We start from the raw sequence: 15,886 nt of genomic DNA on the forward strand, positions 1-15,886 counted from the left end.
TTGTTTAGACCAAAATTTGTACCTTTTCTACAGGTTGCAACACACTGCAACCTGTAGAAACTGGCTGAACCTGTAAATGCTATAAAATTCCATTTCATGCATCATATTTTTTTCTATATATAATATTGTATAAAGCCATGTTACAGGTTAATGTTGACAAAATTGTAGATTACATTTTAATCATATATACAGCTTCATAGAAGTCACTTTCTTCTTTCACATGGTACAACAACTGCCAAAAATCTATTTAACAACACAAAAAGCCACACTGTGCTTTAAAATTCACTTCTTTAGAAGCATGTTGTAATGCCATGTAACAAGCTCATGTTTTTTCACATTCATGCATCATTGGTAACACAGTATCTGGGACATGATAACAACTAGGAATGGCATACTTCATAAGGCTTCCTATGTTAATACCATTTTACTGAGTGGTTGATCGTTAAAAACAATATATTGGGTGAGCGCCTGTTCATGCTCTGCTAATGTTTGTTGCAAAGTTGGTTACTGTGTGCTGCAACTAATGGTAAATTTGCTGTGTTCACTTTTATGTTTAGTCTTCAGATGTTATATCAAGTTACTTGTATAAATTTGCTTTTTGGCAGAACACAGTTTGCACAGTTTTTTGCTGTTTCTTCGTGTGTCAATGTCTGCTCAATGAACACTGTACATACACTACATTGCGTGATATCAGTTTCTGGTATCAAAGCTTAATACAAGTAGAAATACCAGATCCTGAGCACTGTATTGGATCAAATGGAAGACAGATGAATAACTCAACAGAGTATCCACAGCAAAGGGCTAAGCCAGAAGAATAAGCACATCAAAAATTATTCAAACTGTGACTGTAGCCACTTTCCCTTTTTAGAGCCTGTCTGTCTGATTGCATAAGTCTGCCATGCTCCATACCCTGCACATAATTTCTTAAATAAATGAGTGATAAATTTAACCGCTGATGCAATCTGGTGTCCATTTTCAGTACGACAGAGAATCAAATCACCTCTATTCAGTCTTGAAGTGAGGTGGAACTATATATACAGAATATACAGCCTCTAGGTGAAGTACAATATTTGGCGAGTGAAATTACACAATACAGAATACAATGATTACTTAAATTAACAAAGAACACTTTCAAATATACACTTTCAAATATTCCTGTATATATTAGGGTCAGTATTACAGGTTAGTTGTGGTCTAACTACATAACAGTATCACTGCGACCATAGAGGATGTGCACTCGTCATTGATTGACTTACAATCAACAATGGAAAGATTGCCAGGAATGGAGAGACGCTGTTATGACTTGAGCCCAGAAGATGATTGTTTAATGTCAGAGTATCTTTGAATGACTCACCAATATAATGCACACTAAAATTTGCTTTATTCCTCCACCAGTCTGCCAAGTATCATCTTTCCCTGTGGAATTAAAGATAAGGAGCTCTGGCTATCAAGTCACACACTTACATTGACTATAGACTCTTTAAACTTGACATGTAGACGGTAGCTGGACATGGCAATGACTGCGTCCTCTGCCCTCCCCACATACTTTGTAAACTCTCCATGCAGCTCTGGGAAGGGCACCTGTAACAAAGTAAACTATTACAGCAAAATATTAAATACAGTCAGCTCACACTGAGTCAGTGTACCACTTAAGTAAATTGATATACCACATAACTGAAGTAAATTGATTCTAAAATGTAAAAACAATGGCAGAAATATATTTTTAGCAAAACCACAAGTCACAACTATTGGCAACTTTGCATTTGGTTCCTCAACCTCCCTTGGCCATCATTATAAGCATTTAGTCTTCTCTTGTAATGCCTGATGATTTTTTTTTTTTTTAAAAAAAGGCAAGGAATCCTCACTACAATATGCATCCAGATGCACCTGGGTTCAAGGATCTCTCTTGTGGACTCTTTTTCACAAATTTTCATGGACCAATGTACACTTTTGATCAGCCATGACCTAGCATTAGCACCAGAGGCTACATGGTACATCATGAAGTCCATGATGGCATCTATCCTAACAAGATTCCTTTAAAAGAAATATAGCCCACACCATAACCTCCGTTCTTTTCTGTACAACAATCTGACCACAGAGCCTGGACCACTCAAACTTACAGAAGGGTCTAGTAAGTCCTTATGTTTGTGGTTAGATGAAATAAATGAAAATCAAGCTTGTCACCAAGCTACACGACCTGGGTTTCACCAGCCAACCTGTGCAACTGGATCCTGGACATTCTGACAGGGAGGCCACAGGTACAATGGCTGATGAAATGTCCTAGAGAAAGGATGTCTGAGCCCAGATGCTTGATGCTCAGATGACAACCTCTCCCTGAAAATCAGCCAAACAAAAATTATTGTGTACCTCAGCAAAAGACAGGGTTGTGTGAGCACCTCCATACTCACATCAATAATACAGAGAAAGAGTTTGCAGCATCAAATTCCTTGGTGTCCAAGTGACCTCAAATGGACACTAGGCAGTGTCTGCATTTCCTGCAGAAGGTGAGACAGAATGTATTTGACAAACTTTCATCATTGCACCACTGACAGCATTCTCAGTAGCAACCGTAGGAACATACAGACAGTGGTGGGATCAGCTGAGCTGATCATCAGAGGTAAACTACCCTCTCCACAGTGATGCCTGAAATGATGCCTGAGGACAGCCATAAAGATCACCAAGGACATCTGTTAACCAGGACACTTTAGGCTGCTTCCATCTGACAGGCACTATCAGAGCATCCATGGGAACAAACACAGACTGAAAAACAAAAACTTTCCCTAAGCCATCAGACCTTTAAACAGTCACTGTCAGCACAATCTGCACTTATTATGTACACCACTCACACATATTTATGTACATTTTGTGTATCTCTTGTGTAAACGTTTTTTTTGTTTATTAGATGTTGTATGTTAAAATATGTACACTATTTTTAGTGGAGCGAACCACAAGAATTTCAATGTGTAATTTCCAAGTGTCAACTGTGCAAATAAGAAATAAGGAACGTTTTACTTTATATTTAGAGCCTTGTGAAACAGGAAGTTGTAGATGATGGCAAAAAAGGTTTTTAAAACAAAATATGAATGGGAACATGTTTTGCATATTTTGTTCATAAGAACTTTTATTATTACCAATGTTGCCACATTGTCATTGATAATAATAATATGCTTTCTAAAAAAATTATTCTAAATATATTTCCTTATGATAATGATTAAATTTCTCTCATTAAAAAGAAATCATGCAGTGGTGAGCTCAGAAACTCCAAAAGAACAAAAAGACCACAGAAAACAGCTGTGGTCAATGAAAGAACAATAGTTGGCCTAATCAAGAACTCCCTCCAAAATCATGAGGAGGCTTCACCTGAGGGTTTCAAGATCTAAACAAATATCTAGATCTTGATCTAAACAATCGGTAAGCCTTAAAAAAGGAAGAGCAGAGTTAGATAAAAGAATGTAAATAGCCTATACAGTGGAAAAAACTCCTATGGACAATGATCAACTTATACAAAAAAGAAACAGATAACAGAGCTATTATCATCTCAGATGCAGCCAAACTCACTGAACAGAGCTTCACTGTGCAGCTGGACATTGCCCCAAAGCATAATTCAAAAGCATCCAAACACATTTTAAGTAAGCAAAAAAGTGGAATGTTCTGTAATGGCAATGCAAAGTCAGTCACCTGGAACTAATTGAGCAGCAATTCAGCTTTCAATTGCGGAAGGTGACTGTGAAAGGAAAATGCCACAAGAACAAGCATGACCTGAAACTGCAGTAATAGAAGCCTGACAGAGCATCACCACAGAAAAAACATCCAGACTTTGCCAGTTATTGACTGTAGTGGATCTGCAACCAAGAATTACATTGTTTTTATTAAATGATTATGTTAGGCTGTCCAATTACTTTCAGTCAGAAAAGGCACAGGGAATCATTTGTGAACAGCTTGAGTAGATCTGAAACTAAAATCTTTTTAGTTTAGTTTTACTGTACAGCTTAGTTCACACCAAAATGGGAATCTCACCTGTAGATCCTCCTCCTCAAGGACAGGGGGCTTTCTTGGAAAGATCTGATTGGCCTGGACACACTCCCGACTCTGCTGTCCCACCTCCTCCTCCTACCAGACAAACCACAGGGCTTAACTAAGGATAGAAGTGCCATGCACTCTGTGATGACCTAATGGCTGGCAATATACATTTTCTACATTACTCAAACAAATGTAGTGTTTTTTGGCCCATTCAGTAATAATGTGTATGTTTACCCCCACACCAAAACCACAATCAACTTTGTCTCAAATCTTATTTCCAAAAATAAAATCACTTAAATAGGACTCATATACTCCACATCTGGCGCTCATTTGTCTTTTGTAGTTAAAACTTACATTACAGAACAACCATACTGATTAACAATACTGTTATTGCAGAGTTAAATTAAAAAATACATGTAATTGTGTTGTAGGAAACAAGAAATCTGCTAGAGTAAGAGCAATTCATTCCATCTAGCATGATAAAGAAATTCAGAATGTTCATAATAGCTGAATAAGTACAGCTATTACATTATTTATGATTAGGGATGTTCTAATAATCTCAGGAGCACACCTGAGACCTTTCTATCAGCACCAGCATTTCTTCTTCAGCAATTTGAACACCCCAAAAGAGCTGCAGTTTTGTGAGATGCTCTTACCCAGTGGACTAGCCATCACAATCTGGCCCTTGTCAAACTCGCTCAAATCTTTACACTTGCCCATTTTTCCTGCTTCTAACACATCAACTTTGAGGACAAATGTTCACTTGCTGCCTAATATATCCCACCCACTAACAGGTGCCATGATGAGGAGATAACCAGTGTTACTCACTTCACTTTTCAGTGGTCATAATCTAATGGCTGATCGGAATATGTGTATATATATATATTATATATATATATATATATATTATATATATATTATATATATATATATATATATATATATATATATATATATATATATATACACACACACTATATTGCCAAAAGTATTCGCTCACCCATCCAAATAATCAGAATCAGGTGTTCCAATCACTTCCATGACCGGAGGTGTATAAAATCAAGCACCTAGGCATGCAGACTGTTTTTACAAACATTTGTGAAAGAATGGGTCACTCTCAGGAGCTCAGTGAATTCCAGCGAGGAACTGTGATAGGATGCCCCCTGTGCAACAAATCCAGTCGTGAAATTTCCTTGCTCCTAAATATTCCACAGTCAACTATCAGCTGTATTATAAGAATGTGGAAGTGTTTGGGAACGACAGCAACTCAGCCACGAAGTGGTAGGCCACGTAAACTGACGGAGCGGGGGCAGCGGATGCTGAGGCGCATAGTGCGAAGAGGTCGCCAACTTTCTACAGAGTCAATCGCTACAGACCTCCAAACTTCATGTGGCCTTCAGATTAGCTCAAGAACAGTGCGCAGAGAGCTTCATGGAATGGGTTTCCATGGCCGAGCAGCTGCATCCAAGCCATACACCACCAAGTGCAATGCAAAGCGTCGGATGCAGTGGTGTAAAGCATGCCGCCACTGTACTCTAGAGCAGTGGAGACACGTTCTCTGGAGTGACGAATCGCGCTTCTCCATCTGGCAATCTGATGGATGAGTCTGGGTTTGGCGGTTGCCAGGAGAATGGTACTTGTCTGACTGCATTGTGCCAAGTGTAAAGTTTGGTGGAGGGGGGATTATGGTGTGGGGTTGTTTTTCAGGAGCTGGGCTTGGCCCCTTAGTTCCAGTGAAAGGAACTCTGAATGCTTCACCATACCAAGACATTTTGGACAATTCCATGCTCCCAACTTTGTGGGAACAGTTTGGAGCTGGCCCCTTCCTCTTCCAACATGACTGTGCACCAGTGCACAAAGCAAGGTCCATAAAGACAGGGATGACAGAGTCTGGTGTGGATGAACTTGACTGGCCTGCACAGAGTCCTGACCTCAACCCGATAGAACACCTTTGGGATGAATTAGAGCGGAGACTGAGAGCCAGGCCTTCTCGTCCAACATCAGTGTGTGACCTCACAAATGCGCTTCTGGAAGAATGGTCAAAAATTCCCATAAACACACTCCTAAACCTTGTGGACAGCCTTCCCAGAAGAGTTGAAGCTGTTATAGCTGCAAAGGGTGGACCGACGTCATATTGAACCCTATGGATTAGGAATGGGATGTCACTTAAGTTCATATGCGAGTCAAGGCAGGTGAGCGAATACTTTTGGCAATATAGTGTATATATAGTGTGTATATATATATATATATATATATATATATATATATATATATATATATATATATATATATACACATATACATATACATATACATATATATATATACATATACATATACATATACATATATATATATATATATACATATATATATATACACATATACATATATATATATATATATATAATTAGCATACATTATATTGTTAGCATATATTATTCAAGTGTGCAGTGAGTGCTCACTTTATAATTACTGAAGCCATCAATCACCTCAGGTCAGTAAGAGCTCACTAATATTATAATCAAAAAAGCACAATGAATCACCTATTTATAGTGTCTACACTTTGTTGGTTATAATAAATGGATTTGTGGGCGTTCAGTTGTCTGCCCTCCTGAAGCTTTCTTTCACCATGTTTTGTACTCCATGACTGACAGATGTGGCACACTATAAGACCAAACCACTTCTGCTTCTGATATGGTGGGACAGCTTACACTTTTTTTATTTAGACAGATGGAAAATTGAGTGTTGTGAAATTTTATTTCTAACAATAGCATGCTATTATAATTTTACAATGTTCTCACAATAATCATACGGCTTATAACCAATATACTTGTGTTGGCTCCCCTTCATTATTACCCCTAACTGATCTCTACATTTAGATACAAAGTTGATATCAGAACTCAGGCAAATGTGCTAATGTGTATCTGGTATGTGTCTTAACATGTATTGCATCTGTACATCTCCACTTATGACTCTTTTTAAGCGTCAGACATATCTAAGCATCTCTCGTGATCTTTATGTAATTTGTATGGTCAAATTATTCAACATATTCTAACCAATAACCTAGGCATTATTCAGTAATAGCCATTATTATCATTACTGATCATAGTAAAAGGTGACATTTTTTCTGTTTCTGTTTGAAAGCTACTATTCAATTCAAGGATTCAAGGATTCAAGGAGCTTTATTGTCATTTCAAACCACATACACTTCCAGTCAAAAGTTTGGACACCTGATGTTTATTTCTTTCTACATTGTAAAACAATGCTGAAGGCGGCCAAAATACACAATAATCTCGTTTGAACAGTTGATATTGAGATATGTCTGCTACTGATGCTCTGTAAAGCCTTCATAACGGCTCTAATCTGAGGTGCTGTTAATTGGTGATTTCTGAGGCTGGTAACTCTAAATGAACTTCCCCTCTGCAGCAGAGGTAAGTTTTGGTCTTGCTTTACTGGGATGGTCTTCATGTGAGCCAGTTTCATCATGGTGCTTGATGGGTTTTGCAAATGCACTTGACAATACTGTTCTTGCAAGAACTACTCCAGAACACCTGACTTTCGTGTCTTAAATAACAGCTGACTGTTTTTTGTTGTCATTACATATGGATTACTTAAGTCCATGTGTGTTATTTCATAGTTTTGAATCTCCAGTATTGTTCTAGAATGTAGAAAATAAATCCCTAAACAAAAAACATTGAATTAAAAGGTGTCCAAACTTTTGACTGGTAGTGTATATCTGACGCAGTACATAGTGAAATGAAACAACTTTTCTCCAAGACCTGGTGCTACATGAACATACAACATAGAGTTCAAACACAAGAACAAGACAGAGCTAGGACAGAAGTTTGTCTTAGCCACATGAAGTGCAAAGTGTACAAACTAGGTGCAAACAGAGCAAAAACAAAACTAGACAGACACATTAAGCACAGAGATGTTGAGGTGAAGAAGCTTGGGGGAGTTTACTACAAAGGAAATGTAGATGAAGATAAGGTATATTCTTCCATTATTATTAAGATGTTATATTAATCATTTTCAAGGGAACTGTCATAAAGGTTCTTCATGTCATTAATCATCAATGTAATTAATACAGAAAGATTAAAAAAAACATTAAAGATTGTTCAATAAATTAGCATCCTCATTGCTCCTAATGCTGCCTGCCATTCACCTGAAATGCATGAGTGCATCACACTTTCCTTTATTATCACACTACATTTAATACTATAAATCAAGAAAACAGTTGTGATTTTAGATATTTCATCACACAAAAATTAATTTCTGTTTATGCCACATGGCATGTTTTTGAATCATTTTCAGACTCAAGTGAATTACAAGCAGCACACAGCAGTCAAACTGTGGTCTAGCTAGCTGTGACACCATACTGTACATCTATACTATAGTTTACAGTAACTACCTTCCAGATGGGGGAAAATGTTACGTTTAGTCAAGTATAATGTGAGTTCAGACAGGCCACAATTCTATTGTGAATTCTGGATAATGTACAATGTGGAAGGTACTACAGTCTGTTTCAATATTATTTGTTCTGGGTTCCCTTAGTTGAGGTCTCTCAGAGGTGACAAAAAGTGAAAATTTTTTATTCTGCTCTTTACCATGATCCCAGATGAAGAAGTTATGGGTCACTGTTGTTGACTTTTGACTGAAATCTGTCACTCCTCCAATTTGGCTTTCAGCTGTAACAAAAAAATAATAAAACATTCAGTTAGGTAAATGGCGAATGTTACAAGCTTAATAGGAGATCGAGACCTAAAAAAACATGCAGAGTTATAATATTTTAATTAATTTATATTATAACATTACAATTTAAAATTTAGTATTTTATATCATGATAAACAATTTAATCATATGGAACCAGAGGCCTAAAACAAAGCCAGCATTTCCACCATTTCAAGTTTACATAAAGTATATAAGGACATAATATATACAAAGTATATATATGGACATAACATCTTCAGTGAAACCCTTTTGAAAATGTCAACACTGCCAACATTTTGTGATAATGCTGCTCTGAGCATCTGCAGTGACCATCCCGAGTGCATGCAAAACTACAAACAGTGTTTTAATCAGTGTCATAATTATCACCATTAAAATGAGTTTATCCCTTTTATGTCATAATCGTCCTCTTTCAGGAAATCTTTTAAAAACCAAAAAGAGCTGGAGGTTTTTTTCTTGACAAATCCTTTCATTGGTGTCCTTAATAACTTATGTTAAATATACGTCAAACATATCATGATAGATTTGATTTCACTTTATTTCTCCATATACAGTATCTTGGCAAAAGGGAGTATATTTTGGGAGCATGTGAGAAGAGTTGCAGCGAGAGCAGCTTCCAAGAAGTGATGGTTAATACCGGAGAGTTCAAACCATCTGTCCAAATTATGCCAGATTCATATGTGGCTCCTCTCCTAAAGAAGAAAAATACACCAAGCACTATTTATTTGTCATTTCTGTGCCTAAATTTTAACAAAACTGACACTGACAAACTGCTGGACACTTCAGTGATTGAACATCTACCTTAGCATTATGACACTGAAGTTTGAGGACAAGAAGTGAATGTCACACAGTATAAAAACATCTACTCTGAAATCAAATTTAGCTACTGTTCACTTCAGTGATTGTTCAGATAATTTAGGATCAGGAAACATGTGCTATTAAAAGTTTCAATAACATTCCAAGTTTAATTTGCATGAATTCTATGAATGTTGCCTCTTCACCAAATGTCACTTCTTTTTATGTTATAGCACTTATATGGGAATCACCCATAATATCTAAACAAGGAAAAACAAATGTTATTTCATAGGAGGAAACTATTCAAGCTGCACAATTTCTTTGGCCATGTGGAGCTCCTCTGAATCATATGCTTTAATGTATCTGCTGCAGCGCGCCTTCCGGGATGGCAGTGGTGATACGGTGAGGAACTTTCTAGTGCCTTCAACACCATCCAACCATTCCTGCTGAGTGAGAAGCTGCTTAGAATGGGTGTCAGCTCATCCACCATCTCCTGGATTGCTGACTACCTATCAGACAGCCCCCAGCACCTGGGGGCCTCCCTGTCTGACACAGTGGTCAGTAACAGAGGCGCACCACAGTGGACTGTCCTGTCTCCATTTTCGTTTACTCTATACGCCTTAGACTTTTAGTACAACTCTGAATCATACCACCTGCAGTGCAAGTTTTCTGACCACACTGCAGTGGTGGGGTGTTTTAGGGATGGACAGGTGTCTGAGTACTGAGTATGGACTACTGGATAACTTTGTGGAACGGTGCACTAGGAATTACCTGCTCCTAAATGTGATGAAGACCAATAAGATGGTGGTGGCCTTTAGGAGGACTGAAACTGTGATCAAGCCCATAACCATCATACACTTGTACACTTAAAAGAAAGACTGGAGGACCCACAACTGATGCTGTAAACAAGAAGGTAATGAGCAGACTCTATTTTCTGAGGAAGCTCAGATCTTTCAGTGTTTACAACTAGATGCTGGAGATCTTCTAGTCTGTGGTGGCAAGTGCCATTTAATGTGTTGTGTTCTGCTGGAGGGGCAGCATCGGTGCCAGGGATGCCGCCATAATTATCAAGCTAATTTGCAAGGCTGGATCTATCATTGGACACAAACTGGAAACGTCTGACTCAGTGAGGAACACTCTATAATACATTACAGATTCAGCAGAGCTCAATGTCCAATAGACTCATTCAGATTCACTGCCGCAGAGAATGTTACAGGAGGTCATTCATACCATTTGCCATAACATTGTACAATAGTTCACCCTTGTGTGACAGGTGATAACACTTTCACGTTGCACTACTACAACCATTAACATCATTATATTCTACACTCTCAAGGTACTTCATATTCAATTTCTACTGTCAGATTGTACATGTGTACTGTGTTAAATCCACAACTGTGTTTCCTATCTGCACTACTATGTTTAATTTAACTTATACATTTAAGTTTTTTTTGTCTTATATTTTTGTGTATGTACATCAATCATCCATAACATTATGACCACCTGCCCAATATTGTGTTGGTCCCCCTTCTGCTGCCAAAACAGCCCTGACCTGGACTCCACTAGATCCCAGTAGATGTGCTGTGGTACCAAGATGTTAGCAGAAGATCGTTTAAGTCCTCCAAGTTGCGTGGTGGGGTCTCCATGGATTGGACTTGTTTGTTCAGCACATCCTACAGATGCTCGACTGGACTGAGATCTGGGGAATCTGGAGGCCAAGTCAACCTGAGGGCCAAGAGCTGCAGTTTTGGAGATGCTCTGATACAGTTGTCTAGCCATCACAATTTGGCCCTTGTCAAAATCGCTCCAGTCCTAACGCCTGCCCAATTTTCCTGCTTCTAACACATCAACTTTGAGTACAAAATGTTCACTTGCTGCTTAATATAGCCCACCCACTAACAGGTGCCATGATGAGGAGATAATCATTTCACTGTCTAATGAAATTCTGCAAATTCTGTGAAAGTCTGACAACATCTAATAAAAGATATCTACCACAAGCACACATCTTACAACAGCTAGTACAAGCCAGTACAACCTTTCCCCCAACAGAACAGAACAGAGATCACATTGGGTACTACTGATGTTGCATCTGCATGAAGTGACTGTGTACTGTTTTTAATGATGAGACTGACAGGAGTTTTCTATAACTTTACTGCTTATGCACCGGATACAAGAGGGAAAAACATTGTTTACACCTACTGCGCATATGTAATAAAACAGAGAATCAATACGGAGTGCCGTAAGGCCAAACTGTGCAACATTTTGATAGCAATACACAACATACTCCTCCCCTTTTATTTTCAACATCAACCTCAACAAATACATTTTTTTTTAAACATATATAAAACTTCTAACACTAGGGGAAAGAGAGTAGACTGCCTCGTTTCCCTGATTGAACCCTGGGGATTATTCTGCCCCAACGTTGTGGGTCAACCACTAACTAGAGATCTAATCTTTGTGGTGGTTTCCGCACTCTGGTCGGATAACGATGAAGATCAGACACGGGAGGTGTTGTTACAACAGTGTCTGTAATAGTCACTGGTGTAGGAGATGTATTCTCGGAGGGAACGCCTATCCAACTTTTATTGGAAAGTGGTGCGGGCAAGATTTATGGTACTACATCCCTACCAGAGTCAATGTGAGACGTGTGTTGTTGTTGAACTTCCCATTCACTGGGATTATCACTGGAGATTGCTGAAGACAATAACTGGTCAACGTGTCTCCTCCATGTCTGTTTGTCCTTAGTTTCAACAATGTACGAAACAGGGCCAGTCTGTGCAAGAATGGTTGCAGGTACCCACTTTTCTCCCTTCCCGTAATCACGAGCAAGTACGCTGTCACCTCTGCTGAAACTCCTAAATTTCGCCTTACTTCGTCTCTCCAGCTGCCTTCGCTGCTGTAACAGGACCACCTGTTTGGTTCCTGTTGGTCTCAACAGATCCAGTCTGTTGCGCAGTTGTCGTTTCAACAGTGTTGGATTGTCAAGTTGTCAGAATCATGGTTAGACAGTCTTCATCATGACTTCAAAATAATGATTAAAGTGTGTTTCTGTCTAGTGCCTCATACCTGTTTACTTTTTTTTTTTTTTTTTTTTTAAATCCAAGTTCCTCAGTCCAGTGGTTTTTACCCCTTTTGTGCACACCTGCAACACCAGCTCCCTCCAGACACCCAACTTCCATTTCTTTTTAATGGAGGCATGGACTTCACTGAAACCCTGTTATTCTTGTAAAGACATTACGCTGCTACCTTTTCCTGTATGTTTTAGCATGTTCATAACTATTATATATCACTATGATATTATATATCATTATGAAAAGGTGATTAAAAACATAGCAAACACTACTGATTAGTGCTGTACATCCTATTAAAACTTGTTTAGATAGCAATGTCTGGTATCGTTTGCCTCAAATACACACAACATACAACAAATACACAACACAATCAAGAAATCCTATCAGTTTACTTCTCTCCCCGGTTCATTTACAGCGTTCACTTGGCCATTTAAATGTGCAATCGCTGAAACGAACAGCCTAACAACAATACAAAATAACATAATACCTAGATTTTTATAAACGTCCACCTGGTGTTTTATGAAGGATTTGAGAATTGTAAAAGATGCCTGGCAAACTACCACTAGCTATATCAAGCAATCGTAAATCCAAAAGGAATCGTAATCGTAAATCGAAAAGGAAGCAGTACCAAAAACCAGTCAATAAACACTCTTCACTATGCTGACAGTCCAGTAAAACATGCTGGATTTAGTCTGCTATGCAGCTAGTGTACACTAAAATGACCCTGTATACCTTTTCGGGTAGCAGTTCAGATCTAACTAGCATACTCGTTAGCAAGTTTGCTAAACTACCTTGCTAAAAACCTTTTTATTTTGTTGTCGTCCTTCTACACGACTGCTATTTTCTAATTAACACTTTGTTTTAACGGAGTCTCCACTGTGCGCTGCTGCAGGATTTGACCTGCACCAGGCTCTATAGCGGCTATAGCTGGGCTAGCGAAGTGGTACTGTTCTTGTTGTTGTTGGTGGTGGTGGTGTTATGAGACATGGACCAAAGTGGAATCTGCGCAAAGGCCGCAATCCCAAAACACAGCGGGAAAAAAAGCAGTACAATATGTGCACCAACCTTTTGGGAACCTCGTATATTTCCTTCTTCTAAAAATCCTAAAATAGAATTAGCAACAAGTGAACTGGCATATTACACCTCGTATCCATTCGCAAGTTCACTTCATCCCACTACACAGTCATCACTGCATCTCTACCACTCGAGCCGTGACGTCACGCCACCACCTACTGTGTTATCCTTTATTCTCACTTCCTGGAAGAGGTTGGGTTTCGTTTGTAAACATGTCTGACGCTTGATTGCGGTATACGAAAATATGCAGTTTTCAGAGTTTGTTTTTTCTAATAATAAAAAATATATTATGATGACGTGAGACTAAATACAATTTAAAAGATTTCAAGAACGTTATTTCATTGAAATGAAAGTCACTTAGACGTGATTGACAGATGTTTCCTGATACCCAGGTGTGTCCCTTTACATAGATTTTTAAGTAATAAATAGCTCTGGGCCATGATGTAGAAGCCAGCAGTAACTGACTCAGATGGAGGGCAATGACAGCTGGACTGTGAAAGGGCAGGAGATGGCAGAGGGAAGTGGCAGGTCAGGAAGTATGAGCATGAATGATTTTGTGTTATGGTTGAGGTGGTATTTGGTTCTGCACCAACAGACAGGAAGGCGGCAGGAAGAAGATCGAAATAATAGTAAAATCAGCAGAAAGCTATTCTAATAGCTATCTATACTACAAGCCTACAGCAAATGTTAAAATAGAAATCACAAATTGTACCACAGTGTACAATAGTTCAAAGCTATATGGATCATTGTCAGGATAAATCATTCATACACACAGATGGATCAAAACAGAGGCAACCCAGGTGCTGCTTATTTCATTCTTCAATATGAAGTGGCAGTTAAAAAAGAGCAACAGATCATCTATCAGTATACACTTTAGGAAACTATTAGGAATTCTGTTGGCATTGCAGAGGCTGGAAGGAAATAAGAACCAAAAGGTTACATTAGCTTCTGACAATTTATCTGCATTATCAAGTACACAATCTATGAAATCATCATGTAGACAAGATCTACTATATAGTGTCTGTGAAGATTCTAAGTCATCCAGGGGTGGTTGTGCCTAAGACCTCCACCTCTGTTGAGAGACCTGGACATACAGGGGTTGGACAATGAAATTGAAACACTGGCCAATTTAGTGTTGGAGGTTTCATGGCTAAATTTGACCAGCCTGGTGGCCAATCTTCATTGATTGCACATTCCACCAGTAAGAGCAGAGTGTGAAGGTTTATTTAGCAGATTAATAGCACAGTTTTGCTTAAAATATTGCAATGCACACAACATTATGGGTGACATATCAGAGTTCAAAAGAGGACAAATTGTTGGTGCATGTCTCGCTGGCGCATCTGTGACTAAGACAGCAAGTCTTTGTGATGTATCAAGAGCCATGGTATCCAGGGTAATGTCAGCATACCACCAAGAAGGATGAACCACATCCAACAGGGGTAACTGTGGACGCAAGAGGAAGCTGTCTGAAAGGGATGTCCGGGTGCTAACCCGGATTGTATCCAGAAAACATAAAACCACAGCTGCGCAACTCACTGCAGAATTAAATGTGCACCTCAACTCTCCTGTTTCCACCAAAACTGTCCGTCGGGAGCTCCACAGGGTCAATGTACATGGTCGGGCTGCTATAGCCAAACCTTTGGCCACCCGAGCCAATGCCAAACGTCGGTTTCAATGGTGCCAGCAGCGAAAATCTTGGGCTGTGGACAATGTGAAACATGTATTGTTCTCTGATGAGTCCACCTTCACTGTCTTTCCCACATCCGGGAGAGTTACGGTGTGGAGAAGCCCCAAAGAAGCGTACCACCCAGACTGTTGCATGCCCAGAGTGAAGCATGGGGGTGGATCAGTGATGGTTTGGGCTGCAATATCATGGCATTCCCTAGGCCCAATACTTGTGCTAGATGGGCACGTCACTGCCAAGGACTACCGAACCATTCTGGAGGACCATGTGCACCCAATGGTTCAAACATTGTATCCTGAAGGCAGTTCTGTGTATCAGGATGATAATGCACCAATACACACAGCAAGACTGGTGACAGAGTGGTTCGATGAACATGAAAGTGAAGTTGAACATCTCCCATGGCCTGCACAGTCACCAGATCTAAATATTATTGAGCCACTTTGAGGTGTTTTGGAGGAGCGAGTCAGGAAACGTTTTCCTCCACCAGCATCACGTAGTGACCTGGCCACTA

The 15,886-nt window shown here is 39.1% G+C and overlaps 1 protein-coding gene across 20 annotated transcripts in view; it reads right to left on the minus strand.

Moving 5' to 3' along the window:
- Nucleotides 1-13,848, minus strand: part of mtmr3 (myotubularin related protein 3) — a 29,571-nt gene extending 15,723 nt beyond the window's left edge. For 8 of the 20 annotated variants that reach the window (XR_009204526.1, XR_009204525.1, XM_058388628.1 and 5 more), the window contains exons 1-2: nt 2,217-2,402; nt 1,465-1,581 (exon numbers count right to left, since the gene is read on the minus strand). Coding sequence is in view for 18 of the 20 variants with exons in the window: in XM_058388628.1 (XP_058244611.1) it covers nt 1,465-1,581; nt 2,217-2,402 (303 nt within the window). In the remaining 2 variants the exon portion in view is untranslated. The other 12 variants (XM_058388641.1, XM_058388640.1, XM_058388632.1 and 9 more) reach the window with 10 other exon arrangements.
- Between the last annotated feature and the right edge of the window lie 2,038 nt (nt 13,849-15,886).

Source organism: Hemibagrus wyckioides, linkage group LG05 (assembly GCF_019097595.1).
Source record: "Hemibagrus wyckioides isolate EC202008001 linkage group LG05, SWU_Hwy_1.0, whole genome shotgun sequence".
NCBI classification, from domain to species: Eukaryota; Metazoa; Chordata; class Actinopteri; order Siluriformes; family Bagridae; genus Hemibagrus; species Hemibagrus wyckioides.